This window comes from Sturnus vulgaris, chromosome 3 (genome assembly GCF_052056855.1).
Source record: "Sturnus vulgaris isolate bStuVul1 chromosome 3, bStuVul1.hap1, whole genome shotgun sequence".
NCBI classification, from domain to species: Eukaryota; Metazoa; Chordata; class Aves; order Passeriformes; family Sturnidae; genus Sturnus; species Sturnus vulgaris.
In genome coordinates this window covers 84,478,486-84,491,894 of record NC_142245.1, presented here as the reverse complement: position 1 = coordinate 84,491,894, position 13,409 = coordinate 84,478,486, and the positions used below count along the sequence as shown (strand labels likewise).

The 13,409-nt window shown below is 36.9% G+C and overlaps 1 protein-coding gene across 6 annotated transcripts in view; it reads right to left on the bottom strand.

The window, feature by feature from the left end:
* COL12A1 (collagen type XII alpha 1 chain) overlaps positions 1 to 13,409 on the bottom strand; it is a 98,196-nt gene that overhangs the window by 49,370 nt on the left and 35,417 nt on the right. For 5 of the 6 annotated variants that reach the window (XM_088162152.1, XM_088162153.1, XM_088162151.1 and 2 more), the window contains 13 exons: positions 13,134 to 13,400; positions 11,061 to 11,253; positions 9,378 to 9,499; positions 6,990 to 7,139; positions 6,784 to 6,903; positions 6,102 to 6,266; positions 5,766 to 5,912; positions 5,007 to 5,146; positions 3,733 to 3,862; positions 2,565 to 2,710; positions 2,169 to 2,298; positions 1,234 to 1,373; positions 345 to 474 (listed from right to left, as the gene is read on the bottom strand). In XM_088162152.1, the coding sequence (XP_088018278.1) occupies positions 345 to 474; positions 1,234 to 1,373; positions 2,169 to 2,298; positions 2,565 to 2,710; positions 3,733 to 3,862; positions 5,007 to 5,146; positions 5,766 to 5,912; positions 6,102 to 6,266; positions 6,784 to 6,903; positions 6,990 to 7,139; positions 9,378 to 9,499; positions 11,061 to 11,253; positions 13,134 to 13,400 (1,980 nt within the window). The remainder of the gene's footprint in view (positions 1 to 344; positions 475 to 1,233; positions 1,374 to 2,168; positions 2,299 to 2,564; positions 2,711 to 3,732; positions 3,863 to 5,006; positions 5,147 to 5,765; positions 5,913 to 6,101; positions 6,267 to 6,783; positions 6,904 to 6,989; positions 7,140 to 9,377; positions 9,500 to 11,060; positions 11,254 to 13,133; positions 13,401 to 13,409) is intronic. The other variant, XM_088162154.1, reaches the window with a different exon arrangement.

Sequence of the window (13,409 nt, the reverse complement as noted above, 5' to 3'; positions counted from 1 at the left end):
GCCTAGATTCCTGGGAAGATTTGCTAAACCTTTCCTCTGTCCTCATACTTTCTTACCAATTCTACACCTACACTTCTCCTTCAGTCTTTAAATAGAAATTGTTTTGCTTCAGTGGCTCTTCACCTCTCTGCAGACCTCAATATCAGTGTTCACTGCAGTAAGACACAACTCATCTAAGACTTCTGTGGTTTATTATATTGCAAATAATGCTACAAATCCAAATTAAGTATTTCTCAGATTAAATTAGAGCTCCGCCTAAGCTTGATAATATATTGCAGCATACCCCACTTAAATCAAACATAAGGCAAAAAAACCTCACAAGAATGATTATTAGGAAAACTTACGAGTGACAGCTTCTGCATTTGTTGGTATGGATTCTCCTTCATCATATACGGCAACAACTTTTACATTGTACAGTGTTCGGGAGGAAAGGTCAGAGAGAGTAATGCTGGTTTTGAGTCTGTCAAGTTCCACCTAAGAATAAAAATAGTGACTTAAAGGATTGTAAATTGCTCTATTTCTTATGCTGCATTTGATCTAATGGCAGAAATTCCTGCACTGAAAAACAAAGAAGCATTCTGCACTAAGTTTTGCCATTTGCCCTTAAACTTACACCTGAATATTGAGTGTACTCTACTAACTCCTCTGTAAAATATATTATATCAGATACACGTAGTACTTGTGGATTGTTCACTGCTTCATTCCTTTGGAAACAAGGATGCAGACTGAACCTTTGAAAAATTATAGTTCCTTTAAAAGACAAATTTATTTCTCCAAGAGGTTTATGCCTAGCAGCACATTCAATGAAAGTTTGTACTTAACTAAAAGAAGACATCTCTACATCTCTAACAATACCCACACATGTTTTGTCAGTAGTCAAAGGGGCTAATATACCTTTATTCCACTATCCTGTCCTGTTAATTGTGAGCTGTTCTTAGAGCTTGGCAATATGATATTTAAGCAGAGCATAGAAATGTCTATTTAGCAAAACACATGAAAACTCTCCAGTCAGTTTAAGGATTTTTCCTCTCTGTAGGAGGAGGAAGAAGGGAGCTCCCAAGAAATCTATCTTGTGCTCAATCAGTTTCCAAGAAATCAATACCCTTTCCTGACTGCAATCACTATGAACTGATGTTCTTTACTCTCCCTGGTGGGTTATAATACTACATTTACTATTATTTTAGTAATCAAACTTCTCAAAATAAAATTTTCCTAGTACTTTAAAAATTTTACCTCCTTTACATCAGCCTCATCAGCTATTTTATATCTTAGGATGTATTTTCGAACTTTTCCTGGGGCAGGATCCCAAACGACATTCATGGTGCTGTGAGTAACATCCTGAATTTTTAAACCTCTGGGTCCAGGCAAAGGTACTGTAAAAATAGTGATAGTAGTAAGTGAATGCTATTCATAGCAGAGATACAGGCCTCTCACAGATGGAAGTGAATTCTCTTCATGTCTTTCAGCGAAAGTCTTTTCAGTGAATGAAGGCAATGACTTTCTGACAAGTTCATTGTCCAGGGCATTAGATGAGACAGTTCAGAAGATTAATTTCCCAGCAATGAGCAAAATAGCTATAAACTGTGGCAGTTTCACCTTTTAACTTATGAGCACAATATTTCCACAAGTTTCAGGGATTAAGACCATAACTTTTGGTGACAATAGCCACTTTTCATCTATGGTTAATGGTTTAAAATTTTTAAGGACATAAAAGTAGTTAAGCTGCATGCATCTAGACCAGAAGCCTGCCTCTGCCAATAGGAAATGTTTAAGGAAAGGTATAAAAAAGGAAGCCTTTTTAGATCTATTTTCTTCTTGATATAGCATGTTTTTTTAGTATTTTCTATGCTTAAGAGGATGTCTGAATTCGAGAACAAGGTTTCTAAATTAATACAAGCAAAATCAAAACCTTTTAAAAACACTGAGATCTCAAGATTTCCTTCATTATTCAAGATAAAAATTATATTGTTCCCCTTTTAGTAGCTGGACTCTTGTCATTGAAATTGCCTTTGAGGTCTTTGGGAACTGTATGAGTGTTAGAAAATGCATAAAATATGATTAAGATGGTCTTCTAAATGAAACAGATGATAGAAAATATGTTGAATGAAATATAATTAAAATTAGGTGTTCCTGAAGCAATAACAAAGCAAAAATCAAGATGTCCATACATGTCACTTCCTGTGTGGTGAGTGGGTCACTCTTCATATCACCAAACAATACGTAAGCTGTTAAAGTGTACTCGGTGTTGGGGATGAGATCTACCAGCTGCACCTCATTCACTGATGGTCCCACACGCATCTGCACATGAAAAATAACACACCATGTTTAAAAACTGAAGAAAGCAATGACAGAAAAGCAAGCAATGATTTAACTTCAAGGGAATTTTGTTTGTGAGATTCACAGTATATTTACAGCTTCCTGACTGATGTCATTGTGTATAATATCCCAGTAAGTTCACTGCACTTCAAGAAGAACATGCCAGTCTTTTGACCATTATGATAGTCTAACAGTTTTTCTTAATTTATTTTTGGTAGAGCACAAGTAGCAAAGACAAATTCTCTTACCTCTTTCTCTGTGGCTGGGACTGTAGCATTCACAGGTTCATATGTTAACAAATAACCAGTAGCTCCATTGAGAGGTTCCCATCTCACTCGCATATAAGTTGATCCAATGTCATAAACATTCAAGTTTCTAACTGAAGAGATTGGCACTGTCAAACAAAAAATACATATTAATTTCTTTCTTTCAGCTTCTTAATATTTTATATCACAGGTCATACCACTGAGAATATTGCACATGGGTATTGGGGCAGGTTATGGGTAGTAGAGAGGTGATCTGCAAACAGTGGTATTTAAATTCTTAGTTTACGAATGAGGTAATGGTCCTACCATTTTGAATGTGGCTACAGATTTTCTACATACAGAGCTAAAACTCTTATAAATCTGCACTGGAACATTTTAATCTTGTAAAAACAACATTAACTCACTTGAAAATTCTAATATTAAACAATATGACTGACTTGGGATCTGTAGAGGAGGAGGATCTTTTGATTTCTTTTTGTTTTCTATATTTCTATTATTAAATAAATGAAGAGTTTCCATGAAACATATCAAAAAGTAACACAGACTTAATAAAAATTATACACACATTTTTGACAAGCCTAATACAAAATGAAGAAGTGAAATAAACAGCAAACATTCAATATTATTAAAGAGGCAGGTCACCCTATGCTGCATACAGCATAAATATACCTGAAATCAATCATGCAGACAGCTCATAGGAGAAATATACCTGAGTTATAACTCACAGAAGTGACATAATTATGTTGAATTAGCTTCTGCTAATTAGAAATAATTCTGTCTGGTAATAGCAGGAATTAATCACCTAGCATAAAAATGAAGGAGTATACACTTGTTTATGATCAAATTTCAGGAATTTATAAACTCTGTCTTGTAATTTGTGTCTGTTGTTCTAGTTTCATACAGACATTCTTTATGAGCCTAGAAAAAAGCTGGGACAAATATTTTCTACCACATTGCAGTTACACTTTGCTGACATCTTCCAGACAACAAGGTCTGAACAACCAGAGTAACACAATATAGTTTGGTAATTCAAATTAAATATTTTACTTTTACTAAGCAGAAAATCCATAGTGCTAAAAGTTCTACTGGACAGTTCCCCAGGTGCCAAACTGGCTGTTGACATTTTATTCGAGACCCATTTCTAACTTACAAGTTGTTTCTCTGCCGATCAGAGGTTCACTGCTTTCGTCTTCCACCACAGAAAACACATTAACCACATATTCTGTTTCAGGTTGCAGATCTTTCAGAACTGTTGTTCTTTCCATCCTACTTACATAAAACTGCAAGAGAAGCAATGTTAATCACTATAAGATAAATATGTTTGTAATCTTATCTCTAAGAAAAGCAATCATTCATTGTGAAACTGCAGAAATCAATGACAAGGAGATAAGTTAGGTCCTAATTTTGTATGCATTTTGTCTGACATTATAGCATTATTTTTGCAAAACAAGCTGTAAAGAAATCTCAGACAGACATTTGTTTCAAATTGAGCTGGATCTGCTTAGCATCACTTTCAGTGCATTCTGATTTCATGCATGGTTTACACTTCTATATCACTAAAGAACATAAAGAAAGGACCAGGGAAAAAAGGGCCACTTTAGGAAAAATTTCAAAATCCAGGGTAATCGAGATGGTTACAGCACAAGGCATTAGCAACACCTTGCAGAACAGAAATGCCAGGAAGTAGTCAAATTGTAAAGTCAGTGTGCACTGGAACGACAGCTCAAACTTTAATAAAAGGCCAAATCTTGAACTCTCCATGAGCCAAATATGAGTTAAGATTTAAAAGCTACAATCAGAGATGGGAAATTCAGACCTAGGTATACAGAGGCACCTAACTACATTCTTCTAAACACTTCATTTTCCTAAATACTATTATTTTTGGTTAAAGAGAGTAATGTCCAATTCAGATTTCCTAGCACCAAAAGTTGCCAGCCACTGGCTCTCTGTGTAGAGAAGTAATAACCACGAGATAAGTTTGATCCTATGCAATAAACAGTTCAGAGTCATATAGCGTTACAACCTCTATACCCCACTGTCTTGTTTTCTACAAAGAAGAAAATGCTTTAAAATGACAGGGGGCCTACCCATTAGTATGGTCAGAAAATTTCTGGAACAGACTAATATAACTAATTCAACTAATATATGACAGTGGAATATGAAAATAAAGGAGCTACTAGAAATGGAAGACAACTCCTTATAAGAAATATATTTCAGTTCTGGATTCATGATATTAAAACAACCAAAGTAATATACATGCTCCTATTTTTGTGTATCATTTACCAAAGTATGATACTCTTGACCTTAGAAGCATTTTTAAGTTACTGTTATATCCTACTTAGCACAAATTCAGAATGATATTACCATGATGTAGAAGTGCAAGGTTATACTGGACAATGTCAAAGATGAACATACAATACTAACCTGTTTAGGGCTACCTCCAGAGGTAGGATAATATTCAACTCTGTATCTATCAACACTCTCAGGAGGTGGGCTCCATCTCAGTCTGAAAGAACGAGGTGTCACTTCTGAAATAACTAAATTTGAAGGAGGTGGCAAATCACCTGCAAGAGGGAAGCAAATTTAAAAGATATTAATTTATCTTACCAGAAGGGGCGAAAAAAACACTTCATGTAGTTGCTTATATTTATTTTTCCTCAGGAGTTCTTAAAACAACTGCATTAAGAGATGGCTCACTTTAACACACTCAAGACTAAACAAGTCCCCTGTAATTCCTATTCCACCTTCAACACCAGTGTTTCACTGAAGAACCATCAGCTAACATTACTGTTTTTCCATGCTCAGCTTTACTTTTGGGCTGTCAGACATTACTACTTGAAAAGAGCAGGGCTGCTAAAATTCTCCTTATTGGATGAGTATCATCAAAAAACATGCTGCAATGAATAAAAAGCTGATACACTAAGGAAGACACTTCACGATTCTGGGGACAAAAAGAAGGCACATGGAGCAACGTCATGCTGTGTTAGTTACAACACAATCACTGCTGGAAGGAAAGGAAGAACCCCTGCAGGGTAGTCCAGGTGGTCTGCACAACTTCCTCACATCAGCAGCTGAAAAAACAGCCCACGGCTAACACAGTGTTCCCAGTAAGCAATAAAAAGGAATTAGCAGTGCAAGCATGTACATGGAAAAAGAACGAAATAGACTGAAAATGTGATGTACCTGGACCTTTCACACTGTTACACAGATTTGTGGTTACATTATCAACAATGGTTGCCAGCAAGGAGAAATCTCCAACATTGTAAGCATGGATGTCATCTGGATCCGTTGCAATCTGCTTCAATTCATTTTCATCTGCGTTTTTAATACCTTACAAGAGAAGAAGAAAGTAAAACCTGTTAGAAATTCTGGCCATGAAGCACAATAACATGCAATTAAGTCCCTAAACACATTGTTTGAATAACCTTTTACGTACTTATGTATGTGGCCACTTCTCTGCGCATTTAGCAGACAAACAGGAGGGGGTTGCTGCAGGCCATCCCTTCATAGACTACTTACCAATTGCATAGAGCTCCACTCCCTCATCTCTGAGTTTTCTTGAAGGGGTGACTACATCATCTTGTGATTTGCCATCAGTGATGAGAACACCAATTTTGCGAGCTCTGGGCCTTAAGCCGGCAGCCGGTTTGAAGTTGTTTCTTAAGATGAAATCCAAAGCCATTCCTAGCACGACACAAAGAAAGTAACCATCACTGTAAACTATTTTTATATAGTAGTCACAGTAAAAGAAATTAGTGCATCCTAGTGACTTCACTCTGACAACATAGTTCCACAGTTTCTTTCCTTCTAGAAGGATTTTGAATCTAGTTGCAGCCCATCATCTAGACTTCTCAGCAACCAATACTATTCAGTGCTCTCTTACTTGTTGGCATCACCCTCCTGACTTCCACTACCCTTCCTTCTGGCTCCTGACTGTCTTCATTCCAACCCTGACATGGAACTGACCTTTCTTCTTCTCATAGGCTTAACAGCAACACAAGCTCTTCACCCAAAATCTCTTCCAACACATTTCTCCTGAGTTTATAAGCCTATGCTGGGCCTGGTCTTTTCCAACCATACCGAGCTGAGCTGTTAAGTCCCTTTCATCAAGGACACATTTGAGTTCACTGAACAATATCAGGGTCAGCTACTAGAATCCTTTTCACTGGAGCTTAAGTAAAATCCTGGCACTGTGACATACCTGTTAGAGTATTGCCTCCTTTGTATGGTAAATTTGCTACAGCCTCTAACAAAGACTGTTTGGTTCGGTAAGCATTGAGATTCCATTCTGTCCTGGGATCACCACTATACTGTGCAAGACCTGGGAAAAAAGTATTCATTTACTCAGTTATTATGTGTCTTTGTGGCAGGTATGCTCCATTTTCCCTCCAGCATATGAGAACTTACCAATCTGTACTTTGTCAGGACCAATATCAAAAACTTCAACAATACGGGCAATGAAGTTCCTGATGGTTTTAAAATTTGGCCGCCCGATACTCCAAGAGCCATCCACCAGCAGCACAATATCAGCTTCTGCTCTGGTTCTACATTCTAAACCTGCCGTGTCAACCAGAAAAATATAGCCTTAGCATGATGGCTTTCTTTCCCCATCCTTTTAGATGACATATGTCATGAGTTAGCTTCCAAAATAACTCTAGTTTTATTCACTGGCACTCCGTCAAGTATGACCTATTTGAGAGCATTATTCACACTAGTCAGTGGTTCCATGGCAAAAGCTGTCTAAATTCCTTCATGTATGTTTCCTTTTAAAAATAAGCCTTTGCAAATGTCAAGGCCAGTGTTCCCTATTGTCATGTCATTGTCTGTTTTGGTCTTTAAAGATGGCTGATAACTTGATTTCAGAAGTTTTGTACAAGACTACTAAACGAACCACTGATATGGCAGTAAGCACTATTAGATTATACAATTTTATGGTATTTTAGTCTGTCACATATAGCTAAACTACTGATTAATTTTCAACCATGTAATAGTGGGATTAATAGCATATATTATAATCACTTTCAAATAAATAGCTTTCCTCAATTTTCAGGGGAAAAAGACATAATAATACATATGGTATAAAAGTTTGCATGTATAGAAAAGAAAGAGCACAATCCAGAGAAGACACACAAGCATAAACGCAGGTCAAGAAATACAGAGGGAACAAGAATAAACATTCATATAAAGCTGCAATGTTCTAAAAAGGTAGGCAGTTATTTCAGATATCTTCAGTTTACAAATTACAAAATAAAATATGCATCATACTGTTTTCATCACAAGGAAAATCACAAAATATTTATACAAAACAGAAAGACACAATAATTTTATCCACAGCCATTTGAAAAAATAAAAATTAAAAAAAAAAAAAAAGCCCAAATCCTTTCTCTCTGTTTTCCTGTAGATTTTGTTACCAGCTGCAAATTTTCTGGCTTCCTGCCATCAGAGCTTCTGGTCTTTATATGGAAGAAATCCCATTGAGAAAAATCATCCACACTCATCACAGTTGAAAGAAATTGTGATTTCATATATGTTCCACAGAATTGATCCAACACTGTAGACTCATGAATATAACTATTCCATGTACCTGGGGGTTAAAAGCATGATCCTCTTCTGCACAGAAAATATAGATCTAGTCTTTAGTCAGGACAATAGAATCAGTTGAGAGTACGGTTTAAGTCAAACCATGTTAGTTAAAAAAACTGCATGCATAACTTTAATATGGAAGTTAAAGTTAACTTTATGTACAATATAAAAATTAATCTATTTTGACTTTTATGTTTCTTCCAACATATTATAGTCCCTCACATGGAAAATTCTAGTAAATGTGCCAGATCTAGGGTGATTTTTTCCCCCCATTAATAAATAATTTACTATTACATTTACAGTCCAAGATATAAATTCTTTTTTCACATTAACCATGACTCAAATTCATGCATTAATAAAACTAATCAGCTTAAAGAGTATAACACTGAAGACAGAAATGAGAGCTGCTATAATGAAAAATAACACACCACTCTTGGTGCAATTTTTTGTTGCCAGGCTTATTAAAGCTTTAGTCTAATGTCACTGATGGCCTGTTTTAGGGGGGTTTTTTCCAGTTTTACCCTCTAGTATTAGACAGAGGAAACACCAATGAATTAAACAGTTTCTAAAAATGTTTCAATAAATTTATATACAAGATGAGATTTTAAACAGCCCAGTGTGGGCTAAGCCTTTGAGAAAAAAGTCTCTTCCTACTACAGGAGAAAAAAAAAAAGACTAAACAATGACTATGTTGAATATAAACTTAAATAATATAGATCAACACTAGAACACTCCCAGCTATCAGATCTTTGTCCATTATATCATCTTAGTCTTAAAAGTAAGAGTCACCATATAAGGACAAGGAAAGGGCCAGCAATCTGCTTAAAATTCCTTGTTCTACTCCTGTGAAGACCCCTGTAGATGAGCCATGATCTCTGTTCAAGAATTTGACCTTATGTGATTTAACACAGATGTGGACAGCTTAAAAATGCAATGCAGATGGCTTTGAATAATCAGCAAAACACAGGTTGCCTGTGTTATCATCTTTGTAAGATCATCTGAAGGGTGCAGAGGACTAGAACTGTGAATTGGGGCATACTCTGTGGTCATTTCAGACCAGGGTTTATGTCATCAGGGAAGGAAATATGATGAATCCTGTAAAAAAGTATGTATGTGCTTTAGAAAAACAAAAAGGAGATGTAGTAAACTTTTGATCTTTTTTTTTTTAATCAAAATACAAGACTGCCTTTTCTTCAATTCATTCATGTTTACCTCTAGATAAAAATGGCTCCGTAGTAGTATCTGAAAGGGTGGTCATCTCTTGTCCAACCAGAGGGTTGCTCTCTCCTCCTTCAAACATCCCAAAAACATTTACCTTATAGGTAGTTCCTGCCCTGAAATAGTCAAAGAAATGCATTTTAACTAAAGTCATTTGGCTAGTTAAATGCTAAACACGTCACTTATTAAATTCTCACAGGAAAAAAATACTTCATGGAAAAGAAGGTGCTAAAACATGAAGCCCAAATACTGGCTCTTTCACAAGATATTGATGTTTCAACAATTTAAAAGCTGATTTTACACTCTATACTTAAATTTATAGCCTTCCTCATTCAAGTTATTTAATTTTGTGAAGAGAAATTGTCCAGGCAGCCAGAGATCAGGTTAGGAAAGCTGATAGAACTAAATGAGGCCAAGGACATCAAGGGCAACAAGAAAAGCTTCTATGGTACATCACTGATAAAAGAAAACTACAGAAAAAATGGGCTGCCTCCAGAAGAAAATAGGAGACCTGGTTACCCAGGATATGGAGAAAATTCACTGGAAAGTGCTCCAGCTATACAGCTGGAAGATCACAGAGGGCAAATGCAGGGACTGGGAGTGAAGTCTGGGCTGCATCACAAGAAGTGACCAGCAGGTCAAGGGAGGTGATTCTCACCCTCTATTCTGCTCATTTGAGACTCCACCTGAAGTACAGCATCCAGCTCTACAGCCACAAATATAAGAAGGGGTTGGACCTTTTGTAATGAGTCCAGAGGAAGATCAAAATGATGATCAGAGGGATGGAATACTAATCCTGTGAAGACAGGCTGAGGGGTGGGATTGTTCAGCCTAGAGAAGAGAAGGGTCAGGGGAAACCTTATGGTGGGCTTCCAGCACAGAAAGGGAGCCAAAAGAAAGCTGGAGAGGCACTTCTAACAGGGACATGTAGTGATAGGACAGACAGTAATGGCCTTAATCTGAGAGTAGGTTTAGATCAGATATTAGGAAAAAGCTCTTTGCTGTGAGGGTGGTGTGATACTTGAACAGGGTGCTCAGAGAAGTTGTGGGTGTCCCATCCCAGGTCATCAAGGCCAGGTTAGATGGGGCTTTGAGCAACCTGATCTACTGGAAGGTGTCCATGGCAACAAAGTTGGAACTAGATGATCTTTAAGGTCCCTTTCAACCCAAACCATTCCATGACTGCATTATTCTTTGACTTAATGATCCTATTTTAATTATATTTAGTATACTTGCCTAACAGATTTTGACTTGGTGTGAAGCCTGCTTTAAAAATCCAAGCCTCTGAGAAAAGGAATCAAGAGCTAAACTTTTAATCTTTTGAGAAACATGAGACAAGAAATTTTTGAGAAGAAACTTTAGAAATCCCAAATATCCTTCAGTGTTCCATTATCTTTCTCATATGTGAAATACATAATACAGCTCCAGCCTATATCTTTCCTTCTTCAGTTCCTGTGAGAACACCACAAATGATGTAAATGGATAATCTTAGAAACCTTCCAGGTACATTTCATAGATGGCATAACAAGATTTTCATTGCTAATTGACAAAATTACTTGCTTAACTTACAGAACATTTTGCCAGGCATTTCAATACCAGATCACGATTAAACAAAAGCCTAGGCTAAAGTTATTTAAAGGAAACAAAACAAAACAAAACATGAGGGAATAACCATACCTAAGCTCCTCCAATACCACTGTGCTGTCGTATGGCCCCACTATTAATTCTCCAAGACTGCCATCATCTTCAGTAGGGTGGAAAGTTACTTTGTACCCCTTCACTCTCCCTGGGGCTGGCTCCCAGGTTACTCGGAAACTTGACATAGTTGAATCAGAAGTTCTCAGATTTCGAGGTGGCTTAAAGGGAGAGGCTGAAAGGGTGGGAACAAAAGAGTTTAGATCAGCTGCACACATGGAAAAAATCAACAAGTATGCTTTTAATATGCAAATCCAGTATTAGTGACAGTCCTAAACTCTTTGTTCCTTTCTTTAGACACAGAGATAAGTATTAAGAGATGAAAGATGAGATTCCTGTAACTTAATTTTAGCTATCTAACCAATAGGTACATAGTCTAAGTCTATTGTTGAGGCTCCCTCTGCAGACCATGGACTGAGGGATAAATTGCCTGGCAGCTAAAGCAACTTCACCAACCACAGGTGTGGCAGTGTGTCAAAAAACAATTCTTCTGAGGAGTGCCAGCCAAACAGCTTGAGGTTTTTAGGTCAAGAGCAACTTCCTCAGAAGACTAACAGCTTCCCACTGCAGGGCAGTACTCACAGACAGAACAAGCTGCTGCTAGCTTCTGCGTTTTGTGCAACTTTTGTTTGTGCACCATTCTAAAGTGCAGTCATGGAAAATAACCTCAAAGTTCAAAAAAATGGAATTAGAGTAAAGAAAAAGTTACCACTATAGCTTTGGCATGACAGACAGGAAAAAAAGAAAGTTTGCCTGTCCCCATGCCTATGCAATTGTCTAGCTATAGCTGAAAGATGATAAATGCCCTCAAGTAGATACACTCCCATTCACAAGGAAAGCTACAGATTTTCTGTCTCATATCTCATCTTACTCCCTGAATTATCATGACAGCTTCAACTAAAAAGATGACTCAGGCCTCACTTGCTTCCACAGAATGTTTACCACCATAATTATTTAGACTGAAAGCAGAGGCGTATCTGTATCAAGATGAAAGAGTTCAAAAATCAAAAGCAGCTGGATGATCTAAAATTTATCTCATTATAATTTTCAGCATTAAAAGACTTAAAAAGTTAAAAATTGGTTAAGAGCTGATCAAGTTTTTGTGACTCCTTTACATCAACTACATTTTAGGTTAAGAAGAAACCTTTCTTCAGTAACTGAGGTGCTAATATCTCCACTGTTAGGATACCTTTTTCTTACTTCATTATAACATATACAGAACTTCATTCAATGTAACATATATTCGGAAACCAGAGAATGGCATGAACTATTTACAGAGTACCTCAGTAAATGGCACTAGTGCCACACAGGCTGAAACATCCTGAAAAATATTCTCTTTTGGTAATAGCTTTCCATCTATGGAAGCAGAAAACTGACACTAAATCTGATTGATCTGAACATCTAGGGAACATTTCCTTACAAAATCATTCATACTAAAGGTATGAATGTAGAGTAGAAAATGAGTTTTGCTTTTACCACAAAAATGCCTTCACTGAGACTTAAATGTTTTAGGGTTTCAATTTCTGAGGGAGAAGACAGCCTGTCCAAAAGACTATGAATTCAGACTTCCACAGATGAATCTTCAAAATCATCTACTCTCCCTTTTTAGTACCTTGGGTTTTCCACAGAAAATATGGTGACCAGAGAAGACAAACCTAAGTAATAGGATGCTGGGTAGCTATTTAATCAATACCCACAAGCAAAAGGCAAATTATCCAACAGCTGACAACATTCGATTAAGTAGTCTGTCTTTCTCACAAAACACCTTGTTTGAACTTCTGATGACAGCCTTTCAAAACAATTCTAGTATTTTCAAACAGATTTTATACCATATTTACACCTTTTAATATCAACAGCAAAAACCTGTGCTCAGGCTATGCCACAGTGAAATTTCAAACAAATCAAACTCTCTTCTCAACTTCTAACATTTTCTTCAATTTGCCTGTCAATTCATGATCTTGGCAGACTCCACCATGCTTTCCGTGTTCCCTGATTATTAATTCTAAGCACAAAACTTGCATTATGAAATCCTGTACAACCTTGTGTGGTACATACCTGTTGTTCCTTCTCCTTTTCTTGATTTCCCGTGTCCAAAATCATAAATTGGAACAACAGTTATGTCATACGTAGTTCGGGGTTTCAGTCGCTTTAGCACTATGCTGGTAGCAGGACCATTTACTCTTCCAGACATTTGCCTCCCTCCACTGCGTGGTTTGTAGTTCACACGATAAGACAAGACTTTCCCAGGCGAAGGCTGCCATGTAACTCTCATTGTGTTTTCTGTCTCGTTGTCTACTGTCAGAGTCCTGGCATTTGGTGACACTTTTCAGT